General features: G+C 42.7%; 1 protein-coding gene across 3 annotated transcripts in view; it reads right to left on the reverse strand.

Moving 5' to 3' along the window:
* Nucleotides 1-8,857, reverse strand: part of NAPB (NSF attachment protein beta) — a 45,430-nt gene extending 36,573 nt beyond the window's left edge. The window contains exon 1 of one of the 3 annotated variants that reach the window (XM_074317730.1): nt 8,678-8,857. In XM_074317730.1, the coding sequence (XP_074173831.1) occupies nt 8,678-8,775 (98 nt within the window). In that variant the 5' untranslated portion in view covers nt 8,776-8,857. The remainder of the gene's footprint in view (nt 1-8,677) is intronic. The other 2 variants (XM_019718670.2, XM_019718671.2) reach the window with 2 other exon arrangements.
* Between the last annotated feature and the right edge of the window lie 3,844 nt (nt 8,858-12,701).

A 12,701-nucleotide genomic window follows, 5' to 3' on the forward strand; every position in this document is an offset into this window, starting at 1 on the left:
CAATTTTCTGTGGCCACCAGTTGGGTGTCCTACAATTTAAAATTCTGACACTACCCAGAGTTAGTACAGACCCCACAGATTAAAGGCTCAGTCCCAAAAGACTGCCCCCGCCCCCACTTCAGACACCAATTGCAAGTACTATGTCCCCAGGGCACTAGCATCTCTGTCTAACTTGAGTATAAATCAGGGGTTCCCGTAACTCTTAAATTCAATTACTTGCTAGAATGGCTCACAGAACTCAGGGGAACACTTTACTTACTATCACCAGTTTATTACATAGGACATAACTAAAGAATAGATAAATGGAAGCAATAATACACACTGGCAAGGTATGGCGGAAGACCGTTCACAGAGCTTGTACTTCGTCTCTGGGTGTGCCACCTCCCAGCACCTCCATGTGTTCACCAACCTGTAAACTCTCTGTACCCTGCCGTTTAGTTTTTATGGAGGTTCATTACACAAACATGATTTATTAAATCATTGGATATAGGTGATTAATTCAATCCCCAGCCTGTCTCCCCTCCCTGGAGGTTGGAAGTGGGACTGAAAGTTCTAACTCTCCTATCACGTGGTTGGTTCCTCTAACAACCTGCCACACTCTGTAGCCATTTAGGGACCTACCAAGAGTCACCTTATTAACATATAGTCAGGTATGCTTGAAAGGGGCATATATAACAGAAGATGCATTTCTCTCACCCTCATCACTTAGGATCTTACAAGGGTTTTCTGAGTTGTGTGCCAGAAACCCAGGATGAAGAACAAATATATATTTCTTACTATACCATAACAACCCAATCATATAGAACTATTTATTCTCTGATATATTTTACCCTCCATAAGCAATTTATTTTCATCTGATATTTCATTTCTGTAATCATAGCTTCTAGAAATTTGGTGTTTGCCTAGATAACCCTTTTCAAACTTATTTTATTTCTGGGTTTAATGTATTTATAAAAACAAACTTTTTTCACATGGTGCAAGAAGTAGAGATATCTACAGCAGGGGAGACACAGAAACCCCAGGGAGATACTTTCAGAATGCTAATTTGAATATTTACACCAAATACCAGAAACCACTAGATTGAGATCCTCTGTTTCTTCACACACCATTAACAGGATGTGTAACCTGCAAGGATGCAGGTTCTGGAGTCAAACTACCTACAAATAAATGCTGTCATTTATTAGCTGCATGCTTCCAGGATGGAACAGACCATTCCTCCCAAGCCTCAGAGAAATCCCACCAGAGCAGCAGACAGACACTAAGCAGGGGAACATGCCTCTACTGACAAATATAGTCTCAGTATTCTGCCTTGGACTTGGGACTCAATTTTCTGAGAAATTTTCACTTTATTTAAGAAAACGGCGTCAAATATATAGTGATGGAAGGAGAACTGACTCTGGGTGGTGAACACACAATGTGATATATAGATGATATATTACAGAATTGAACAGTTGAAACCTGTGTAATTTTACTAACCACTGTCACCCCAATAAATTTTAATTAAAAAAACACAAAACAAACAAACAATCAACCAACCAAAAAAAGAAAAAAAATCATCATAGATTCTCAGACACACGAAACAATCTGAGACATTTAAGGGCTGTATGACAAAGGTATCTACATTTAAGCATAATTTCCTGAAATGAAGTTTAACAGAACATGTACAAGGTCTGACAATTAAGTTCGCAAACTCACCCTAGAAAAAGTGCTACATACTTCATTACTGAATATCATTATGGTCACCTTCGAAGTACTCCCCTTGGGAAGCTATGCACTGATGCCAGCTCCTAGTCCATCCTTCAAAGCAATTTTGAAACTCTTTTTCTGGAATGGCCATCAGAGCTGTCATCATATTACCCTTGATGTCCTGAATGTCATCAAAATGCCTTCCTTTCATATTTCCTTTATCTTCGGGTAAAGAAAGAAGTCATTGGGGGCCAGATCAAGTCAGTAGGGAGGGTGTTCCAATACAGTTATTTGTTTACTGGCTAAAAACTCCCTCACAGACAGTGCTGTGTGAGCTGGTGCATTTTCATGATGCAAGAGCCATGAATTGTTGGAGAAAAGTTCAGGTCATCTAACTTATTCACACAGCCTTTTCAGCACTTCCAAATAGTAAACTTGGTTAACTGTTTGTCCAATTGGTACAAATTCATAATGAATAATCCCTCTGATATCAGAAAAGGTAGCAACATGGTTGCAACAAGTTTGCGAACTTAATTGTCAGACTTCCTACAAGTTACTCAACATTTATATACCTAAAGAAGTGATCACCATAAGTCCAGCAACCATCTGACACTGTACCACGATATCACAATATTATTGACTGTATTCCCTGTGCTGTACATTACATCCCCATGACTTATTTGTTTTAAACCTGGAAATTTGGACCACCCACCTATTGCCCTTCACTGTTTCCTCCCATTTTAATTTTTCAGTTACAGTTGACATTCAACATTATTTTATATTAATTTCAGGTGTACAGCATATGGTTATACATTTATATCATTTAAGAAATGAATCCCCTAACTAGTTTAGTACCCACCTGGCACTATACATAGTTATTAGCATATTATTGACTATATTTCCTATGCTCCACTTTACGTCCCCCTGATTGTTTTGTAACTACCAGTTTCTACCTCTTAATCCCTTCACCTTTTTCATCCTGGCCCACAACCTCCCTCCCATCTATCACCCTGATGAATCTAGTAACCATCTCACAACACAGGTAGTTATCACAATATTATTGACTATATTCCTTATGCTATACTCTACATCCCCATGACTACTGTGTAACAACCAATTTGTACTTCTTAATCCCTTCCCTCTTTTCACCCACCATCCCAACACCGCTCACATCTGGCAACCATCACAATGTTCCCTATCTATGAGTCTGTTTCTGTTTTGTTAGTTTATCTTGTTCTGTAGATTCCACATATAAGCAAAATACATTGCATCTGTCTTTCATTGTCTGACATCACTCAGCACAATACCCTCTAGGTCCATCCATGCTGCCACAGATGGAAAGAACCCATTCCCTTCATGGAATATGGCTGAGCAATATTCCACTGTATTGATGTACCACCTCCTCTTTATCCATTCATCCATCGATGGAAACCCAGGCTGCGTCCATCTTGGCTACTGTAAACAATGTTGCAATGAACATATGGATACACATGTCCCCTTGAAGTAGTGTTTTGGGTTTCTTCCGATAAATACCAGGAAGTGGTATTACTGGGTCCTTCTGTGTCTCTTGTTATAGCCTTTTTTTAAAGTCTACTTTGTCTGACTTTTTTTTTTTTCATTTCCATTTTCATGAAATAACTTTTTCCACCCCTTTACTTTCAGTCTGAGTGTCTTTTAATCTGAAGTGAGTCTCTTGTAGGCAGCATGTTAGGGTTTTGTTTTATCCATTCAACCACCCCATGTTTTTGATTGGAGCATTTAATCCACTTACATTGAAAGCAATGGTTGATAGATATGTAGTTATTGACATCTTATTATTCATATTTTTTTATCCCCTCGGCCCCCCATCTTAAAGAAGTCCCTCTAATATTCCTTGTAATACTAGTTTGGTATTGATGAACTCCTTTAGATTTTTCTTGTTTGAGAAGATCTTTATCTGTTCTTCAGTTTTAAATGATAGCCTTGCTGGGTAGAGTACTCTTGGTTGTATGTCCTTGTTTTTCATCACTTTGATTATTGCATGCTAATCCCTTCTGTCCTGCCAAGTTTCTGTTGAGAAATCAGCTGATAATCTTATCTTTGCCTTCCTTTTCTTTTTTTTTCTTTTTTTTTTAATTGGGGAACAGTGTGTTCTTCCAGATGTCAAGTCATTGTTTTTTCAATCTAGTTTTTTTTTTTTCCCTTTGGGGGGCGGGGCGAAGTTCAGCTCCAAGTCAGGTCATTGTTTTCAATCTAGTTGTGGAGGACACAGCTCACTGGCCCATGTGGGACTTGAACTGGCGGTGTTGGTGTTATGAGCACTGTGCTCCAACCACTGAGCCAACCAGCTGCCCAACCTTTACCATTTTAATTATAATGTGTCTTGTGTGGGCCAATTTGAGTTTTTTTGGGGGGGACTCCCTGCACTTTCTGGCCTTGTATATCTATCTCCTTTGCCAGATTAGAAAAGTTTTCAGTTATTATTTCTTCAAATAGATTCTCAATTCCTTGCTTTTATCTTTTCCTTCTGGCACTCCTATGATGTGAATGCTGTTACATTTGATGTTGTCCCAGAGGTCTCTTAAACTATCCTCATATTTTTTGGCTTCTTTTTTATTACTGTTGTGATTGGGTGTTTTATGCTACCTTGTCTTTCAAATTGCTAATTCAATCCTCTGATTCATCCAGTCTGCTGGTGATTCCTTCTATTGTATACTCATTTCAGTTATTGTATTCTTCACTTCTGACCGGTTCTTTTTATGGTTTCTATGTCCTTTTTTTTTTAATGTTTGCTACCTCTCTAAGTTCTTTGAACACGCTTGTAACCATTGTTTTGAACTCTATACCTAGAATGTTACTTGCCTGCATTTTGTTTAGTTGTTTTTCTGGCGTTTTCTCCTGTTCTTTCATTTGGGACATATTTCTTTGGTTCCTCGTTTGACTGCCTCTCTGTGTTTGTTTTTATGTATTAGGTAGGGCTGCTATGTCTCCCAGTCTTGCCAGATAGTAGGGGTCCTATGGGACCCAGTGGCACAGTCTCCCTGGTCACCTGAGTCAAGTGCTCCAAGAGTGTCCCTTGTATGGATTGTGTGTGACCTCCTGTTACAGTTGAGCCTTTATTGCTGTTGGCATGTCAGTGGATAGTACTGACCCTCAGGCCAACTGGCTGTGGGGTTTGGCCACTTCCACAGCTTGTGGGTTGCTGTGCAGGGGCTTACCCCAGGGAGCAGGATTCACCCAAGTGGGCTCTGGTGCCTATTGAGACCACCCTTTGAGTGTGCCACTTGTGTGGCTAACTGGGTGGTGCTCTGCTATAGTCTAAAGACAAACCGCAAGTATGTTGGTTCTGGGGGCTCTTGGGAAGGGCTCGGTGCAGGGCCAGGTCAGCCACTGCCTGTGACCAGCCGGGGACTACCTGATAGGAGCTACAAAGTGATCCACAGTTGGTCACTGCCTGTGCTGTATCTGGAGGTGCGTGGGAGAGGCCATGCTACAAACCAAGGACAGCTGCCACCAGTAGCAGGTCTGGGGTGGCTCCACAAAAAGCCAGGACACTCTGAGGACCTGCTGCCACCTGCCAGCTCCCATAAGGTTCAGCTGCTGCTAAAGTCTCCTGTGGTACGCGGTTGGGTAAAGCAGGGTCTCAATCAGTCAGCACGGCTGAGCAGCAGAGCTCACCAGGCCAGTCAGATGCATATTTGGCCTATGGGGGCAGGCTCAACACAGGAAAAATGGCACCCGCCTGCTGGCTGCACGGGAGATAGGCCCCACAGAGAAAATGGGAACAATCCCGTCAGTCCTCGTCATGAAGTTACACAACTCAGTCTCTCACCATATGTCTCTGATGCACCAGAGCCTTCATTCCTCCACCAAAGCCCAGGGTGTGTGCCTGCACGGGCCCTTTAAGAGGATGTTTGGGTTTCCCGCAACCTTCCGTCCCACCTAGGCAGTCAGAATTCCCACTGTTTTCCATATCCAGAAGTTGTGGGGGCTCCTCTTCCCGGCACCAGCACTCCAGGCTAGGGAACCTGGTATGGGGGGCTGGGGTCCCTCGCTCCTTTGTGGGGAACCTCTGTGGCCAAGATATCTCTCCCAATTTTCAATCACCACATGTGAGTGTGGGACCAACCCGTTTCACGTCTCTGCCCCTCCTACCAGTCCCAACATGGCTTCTTCTTTATATCCTTAATTATAAAACTTCTGTTCAGTTAGACTTCAGATGGTGCTCCAGGTTGATTGTTCTATAATATAGTTGTAATTTTGATATGTTCACAGGATGAGGCAAGCACAGCATTTATCTAGTCTGCCATCTTGGATCTCCTTCTGAACTAATAGGTTTTAATCTGCAGTTTAAGAGTAAGTCTATGATGTGAAATCTCTGCAAAATACTGAGCAAATTTTAATGGCTACCACATTCTCAAAACAGCATCACCTGTCCCCTTTAAAGCACTAATTGGTCAGCTCTTAAATATATGGTCTCAGATGACATTCCTATCAGTATGTGTGTTTTGTTAATTCAGAAGTTTGACATGGAGATGGACTACACTGTGGTTTAAATAAAGAATAACAAGTACATGGGAAAATTCTATAGATGAGGAAGGGGAAGCAGGATGGAGTAACATGTATTCCACCCTAGAAAGAGGGATATCATGTTTCCCCAAAAATAAGACCTAGCCAGACAATCAGGTCTAATGCGTCTTTTGAAGCAAAAATTAATATAAGACTTGGTCTTATTTTACTAGACCGGGTCTATAATATAATATAATATAATATAATATAATATAATATAATATAATACTGGGTCTTAGATTCATTTTTGCTCCAAAAGACTTATTAGAGCCAATTGTCTGGCTAGGTCTTATTTTCGGGGAAACACGGTAGGTGCAAGTAACGCCAGATATAATGTAAGATTCTAAACATCCAAAATTGATACAAAATCTGTCTTTCCATTGTAACTGAGAAAGAAACTAGGCCGTTTTTTTTACTTCAAATAATTATACAATTAAAACTCACAGAACTCTGAGTACTCTTCTTCCCCAACCTTTCCTGCAGCCAAGTATCACTGATCTAATAACACAGTCCTTCATAACATAAATAACATTTATATGGTACATTTATAAATAACATTTGTATGGCTCTTTCAAATATTTTATTTTATTAAAAGACCACAGTGATCCAGTCCACAGGGTCTTTGGCTCTGAAATCTTGGCAAAGTCATTTAATCTGCCTGGCTTTCTGCTTCCTTGACAAATAAATGGGACTGACAATTTTGATGAATATGCTAATTATTTCCAGCTGTTCTAAACATTTTACAAACATAAACTCATTGAACCTTCACTATTAGATATACTATTCTTAACCTCTTTTTATAGCAGAGGAAACTGAGGCACAGAGAGGCTAAGTCACTTGCCCCAGGTCTGAAAGCTAGGACAATAAACTGATCTGCTGTATCCAGGTCAGGGCTAGGATGGTATAAATTGAGTGTGAATGGTGAAGATGAAAGTCTTCCTATATGGTCTGTCAATGAAATAGGTGATCAACAGTCAAGAAGAAAAAAAGATGTTTAAAAACAAAAAAGTTTGCTTCAAAATCCTTTTAGGATTATTGACTCAATATTTGGTCTAGTTTCATAAAAAACAGTAATGCAACACCTCTTCACAAAAAGCAGTGTGTTCCCCTGAAACAAGCATCAAGTGCTAAAATGCTTTGTTCTTCTGCCAATTACAAATTCTCTTCCCAGAAAGGATATCTTGACTTGAAATACGCTGTGACATGGCATGAGGTGCTATGACATTAAATTTTATCTGAATAAATTTTAAACATTTTCTGAATCAGAAAAAGGAACGATTGTTTAGTGTTCACATCAAGTGTTAGGCAGTACTCCTTATGTACTGTGGTAACTTTTAAAGGGGAACAAACTTACAATTTATTGCTATACGTATTTAACTACACATACATGAGAAACTTAGAACCCTGCTGGGATAAATGCCCTCTGAGAAGTTCTTGAGGACAGGAACCCTTACTTTACCTTTATGCATCGCATGAAACCTGCATTTAAGCATTTCCTGGAGATGTGTCAACAAGGGTAAAACATTATAACCAAAAGAATAGACCTGGCAAAACAAGCAAATTCCAAACTGAAATTGTACAGAAATAAAACTGCCACTTTGTCCTCAGAATGTGCTCCTGGTGTCTACAGAGGATCTTTCACGTTCAAAAACAAAAATCACCATGAAATTTCTGCCTCTTATCCTAAACAGCTGAATCATTCATATTCAACCACCCATAATTCTTCCAAAACCATCAGTGCTTTTTGGGAAGTCCGAATGTAAAACTTTCCCTAGAAGAACATGGAAGAATTATAGGAAATTAAAGGATTCCCAAAAGATGCGGTGGTGAAGGAAAAATATTACGCTGAGAAAACGTATTCGTTCATACAACGAATACTTACTAAATCTCTACTTGGCGCAAGGCAAATGGGCATATGAACACTGGAAGGGGGTCGCTGCGGCCGTCTGCTCTTCCGCGGGGCCCACTGCCCAGCGGGACAATCCCCCACCCCCAGATGCACGGGCCAGGAGTCCCAGGACCCGTCCCTCCGGCTCCTCCCGCTGACCTGGCACAGGTCTCCGGAGCTATGCGGTGAAATGAACAAATCCGTCTCGCCACTGCGGTGAAGGCCCACGCACACCCTGGGCTGCAATGGACCTGTGAGGCCGTGGGAACCCCCGCACCAATGCAAGAATAGCGCCGTGCTCCGAGGGTCACGGAAAGGGCAGGGGGTCAGTGGGGGGTGGGGGGGCTCTGGGGGCCCCAGAGGATCTCTGGAGGGTGCGTAGGGGATGCCTGGGGCGATCTGAGGGGGTTAGAGATCGCGTTATGGCGAGGCCTGGGGGCCCTAGGGAATCTCTGGAGGAATCTAGGAGGCTCCAAGGGAAGCTTGGAGGGCAGCCAGCCGGGGAAGGAGCTTGGGACAGAAACTCCCTCAGGGCACGCGCGGTCTGACGCTTACCCAAACAGCCCTCTGAGGAAGGAGTGGGAGGCCTTGACTCGCTTCTCGGCCTCCGCCATCAGCTGGACTGCCTCACGCTCCTTCCCCGCGTTGTCCATGTCGCCAGCCGCAGCCACCACAGCCTCCTCAGCCGGCAGGGGAGCGTCTTCCCCGCCCGACCCTCGCAGGGGCGGGGAGCGCAGGCGCGGCGCGCTCTGCCTCCCGGGATTTGTAGTCCCGGGTCTACCCTGGCGGCCAGGCTGCGCAACGCATCAACTACAGTTCCCAGCAGGGCTCAGAGTGGGTGGGGTGGGATCCCCGCTCGCAGACCGCCGACACCGGTGGTTTCCGAACGGTGATCCCAAGCCTTGGTGAGCTTTAATCGTTGAAATATGCGGGGAATTGGGAAATTACCCGTGGCTTTCCGTAAGGATCGCCTCAACCCTCAGCATCACAGTTGGTTCAGGAATTCCTTCTCAGCAGGACTGACACTTGGCAATGGAATGGATAAGGAAACAGGATGATAACAGAATGGAGTGCTCCACCTGCAGGCCAGTCGAGTTCCACAAAAGGGAATCTAATGCAGTGTGGTTGAAAAAGGGACCACATACTGAACCTGACAAACTCAGAGGAGGCTAGCATGGTAGGTCCTACAAACTCAGAGACTGAAATTAATCATAGAGGATGGCCTAAACAAACAAACAAAAAACTACTAATTAAAAGGGGTCATGGTGAGTAGTCACATCCTTGGCCAGTACTTTCCTTGACAAACAAAGGCCAATCTTTATCTTAAGTGAGCCTATTGTCGTTGTGTATCTAAGATATATCCTTGGAATGTCAGAGCAATCCTTTTTTCCAGACCCATCAGGACACAGTCCATCGCACCAGACAGAACCCTCATTGTTCTCTTGTTCCCAGAATACCATTTCTATGTGCTGTAAAATGTTAATTATTAACTATCCTGTACCCACCAATGTAAAAGAAGTATATATCTCTTCCTTTTAACCAATCCCAGAGATTTCCCCACTTTCCTTTCTCCCACCCCCTTAATCTACCACCAATGGATTTCATGTAACCCTCCTTACATCTCCTCCTTTGATTCTAATATATAAAATAAGCTGAAAAACTGCCATTCTCTGGAGTTTTATTAACCAATTGAGATTTTGCTTCCTAGCAATTGTCGTCAGTTTGGCTCAAAAAACTCTAAACTTCTCTACAGGTATGGATGTTTCTTACATTGACAGCAGCCACGGAAAACAACTTCATTAAATGTGTAGTGTCCACCCACCCACAAGCAACAGCTGGCAGAAAGAGCCATTTTTATTTCCAGAGCAAGCCATTTAAGAATGTATCATTTCCCCCAATATAAATTCAGAGCTATTTTTCTGGCTTCTCATATTGCAACCTTCTGTTGGGCCTCTCTTCCTTGGTTATAAATAAGTTGCATATACGCAATATACACATAATCCACTCTTTTTATTGATTGAATTATTTTTGGTGGATGTTTGCCATTGAGCTGTCTTATCCTTTACATAATGCTGGCCATAGGGTGTGGGTCTCCTGGGACACAATTCCTGCATGCCAGGAAGAATTCTAATCTCTCAAGAGAAGTATCCATAGATAGATGCTAATCATGTGCCAAACATTTCCAGAACTGTCCCAGAAGGAGTTATTTTTTTAATACAAAGTCTAGACCATTACATTTGGCAATGCTAAAGCAGAGGTGGTGAAGCAAATATAAAAATCACTGCCAAATGAGAACTTGTGATAATTTCGAACTATTAATAAGTACACTGTGGGCACTGGCACACAAAATATATCTAAGAAAATGTAGTTTGCCTTTAGAGAGCAAGGAAAGAAGGGCCAAACTCCTGGAGAGAAAGATAACTAAAGCAAATGTCACAGTTTATGCATTGCAGGACACTTTAGAGATAGAAGGAAATCTCCAATCTTAAGGCAGAGTTTATTTACTAATATTACATGCATTATTCTAACTTTTGGAGCAGTATGGGGGAAGAAAAGGGAAGGAAATTGGAGGTGGCAGTAAATGCAGGAGTGAAGAAGAAAACTGAAAAAGTGGACATAAGAATTTGAAAAGCAGAGCAGTCCATGGGGACTTAATAGAGTGGGGCCAACTCAAAAGCTCTGAAGTGCAGCATCAGTTTGTTGATTAAAGCAGTTCCCAGACTTAGCTCAATGCGGAAACTCCAAGAAATACTGATTCCTAAGCCACTAGCTTTTTGTATCAGTATTTCCTAGAGTTGGGGTCCAGGAAGTATACATTTTAAAAAGACCTCTCCATGACTATTCTAAAGCTTACAATTCTAGATTCTCAAATCTGTAGTCAACTAAAACGGAGGTAGAATTAACTGCCTCCTCTAAACTAGAACTTACAGTTAAGGGTTGCAAAAGTACATGTTTCCTGGTATTTCTCCCATTTTCTTCTTTCTCACAGGAAACCTGCAGGCACTCCCACCCTTCCCCCAGCCCACACCCCACGCTATCAGATTTAGTGAAAAACTTCAAACCTTAATTGTTGTGTAGAGCAAGTGTTTTCTTATCCCAGAGGCTATGGTAGGTGAGTGGAGATGACAGAGCAGAGACAAACCTCACAGAATAAGGACTAGAGAAATAGATGAGGAATCCTTGCAGGAGGAGGCAAAAGGAGACCTGTTCTGGTGTGGAATAGAGAGGGAATGAGACCCTCAAGTAGAAGCTGGTCCCAGAGTAGATCCAAAGGATCCATGGATCTACACCTGTGCTGATTAGGATGGTAGCCACTCACCACAGGTGGCCATTTAAGTTTAAATCAAATAATATGAAATGAAATATAAAATTTCATTCCTCAGTCACACTAGCCACATTTCAACTACTCAATAACCACATGTAACTAGTGGCTACCATATTGGACTACACAAATATAGAACATTTTTGTCATTGCACAAGGTTCTAATGGACAATGCTGATCTGTACACCTATGCCTTTCAGCAGCCCTGGACACTGAGACAAAGAAAAAGGGAAAAGTCTTCAGACAGTTTCTGAGAAGACGGAGCAGGAAAGAAAGACCCTGTACCCAGAACGAGGCAAAACCAAACAGAATCTCTGGCTTTTCCCTATGAGCAGATCAGGGTGGACACAGACACTCAGACTGAGTGAACACACAGAAGAAGCTAGATTGGAATGTCAAGTGTTCAACTACCCATCCTGAGAGGTGGTCTGCAAAGGCAAGGCTGAAGCCACTTGAGAACATGCAGCTCTAAGAGGGGCAGGGTCAGACCTACATGGAAAACAAGGTGTGGCCATCCATCTGCATGTGCTCATAGAAGGAGTGTGGTGCAGAGAGAGTCCTGTGTGGAGTCTGGCACCGATGAAGAGTGCAGTGGGTACAAATGCAGTGCACCTCCAGGATTGCATGGGCTGGTGTCCTCACTGTCCAGCGCAGGTACCCAGTGCACTGGGCGAGTGCCTGCAATGTAGCTGAGTGCAGCTGACTCTCACTACTCAACGGTCCAACAGCAGCTACCAGTTACTAAGTTCACTTAGTGTCACCCTCCTCCTCTCCTTCTGATTCCAAAATCAGTAGGAAACTTCTGACCATGACTAGCACTTAATATTCCCATGCCTCCTGGTCCCAACTGCCAGCACTTGCAATTCTCCTGAGAATTCTCTTTGGACTTCCAGTCTTCTCTGCTTGAATGCTAGAGGAGTAAGTGGAAGGGGTGGTAAATTAACTTCATTAATATGGGAATTAATGGTTCTCTGCCTCTTGGGAGCAGCCCTCAATCAATGACTGTTGAGAAGTTGGAAGATAAATACCCATCTGCTGGGACAATTCTGAACAATATTCTACAGTCTCCCAGAGGTACCAGTGGGAATGAGTTCTAGTTGCTGACAGTAGAAACTGGCTTGTTCTGTACCCTTTTTTGGCCTCCTTCTCTTCTGTGACTCCATACACTTACTGGTGATGCCCGGTGTCACCTCCAATAAATTGCTTTCGCTAGAATCCTTGTCTCAAGGTCTACTTCTGGGAGGACACAAACTAAGA

This window comes from Rhinolophus sinicus, linkage group LG13 (genome assembly GCF_036562045.2).
Source record: "Rhinolophus sinicus isolate RSC01 linkage group LG13, ASM3656204v1, whole genome shotgun sequence".
Lineage (NCBI taxonomy): Eukaryota > Metazoa > Chordata > Mammalia > Chiroptera > Rhinolophidae > Rhinolophus > Rhinolophus sinicus.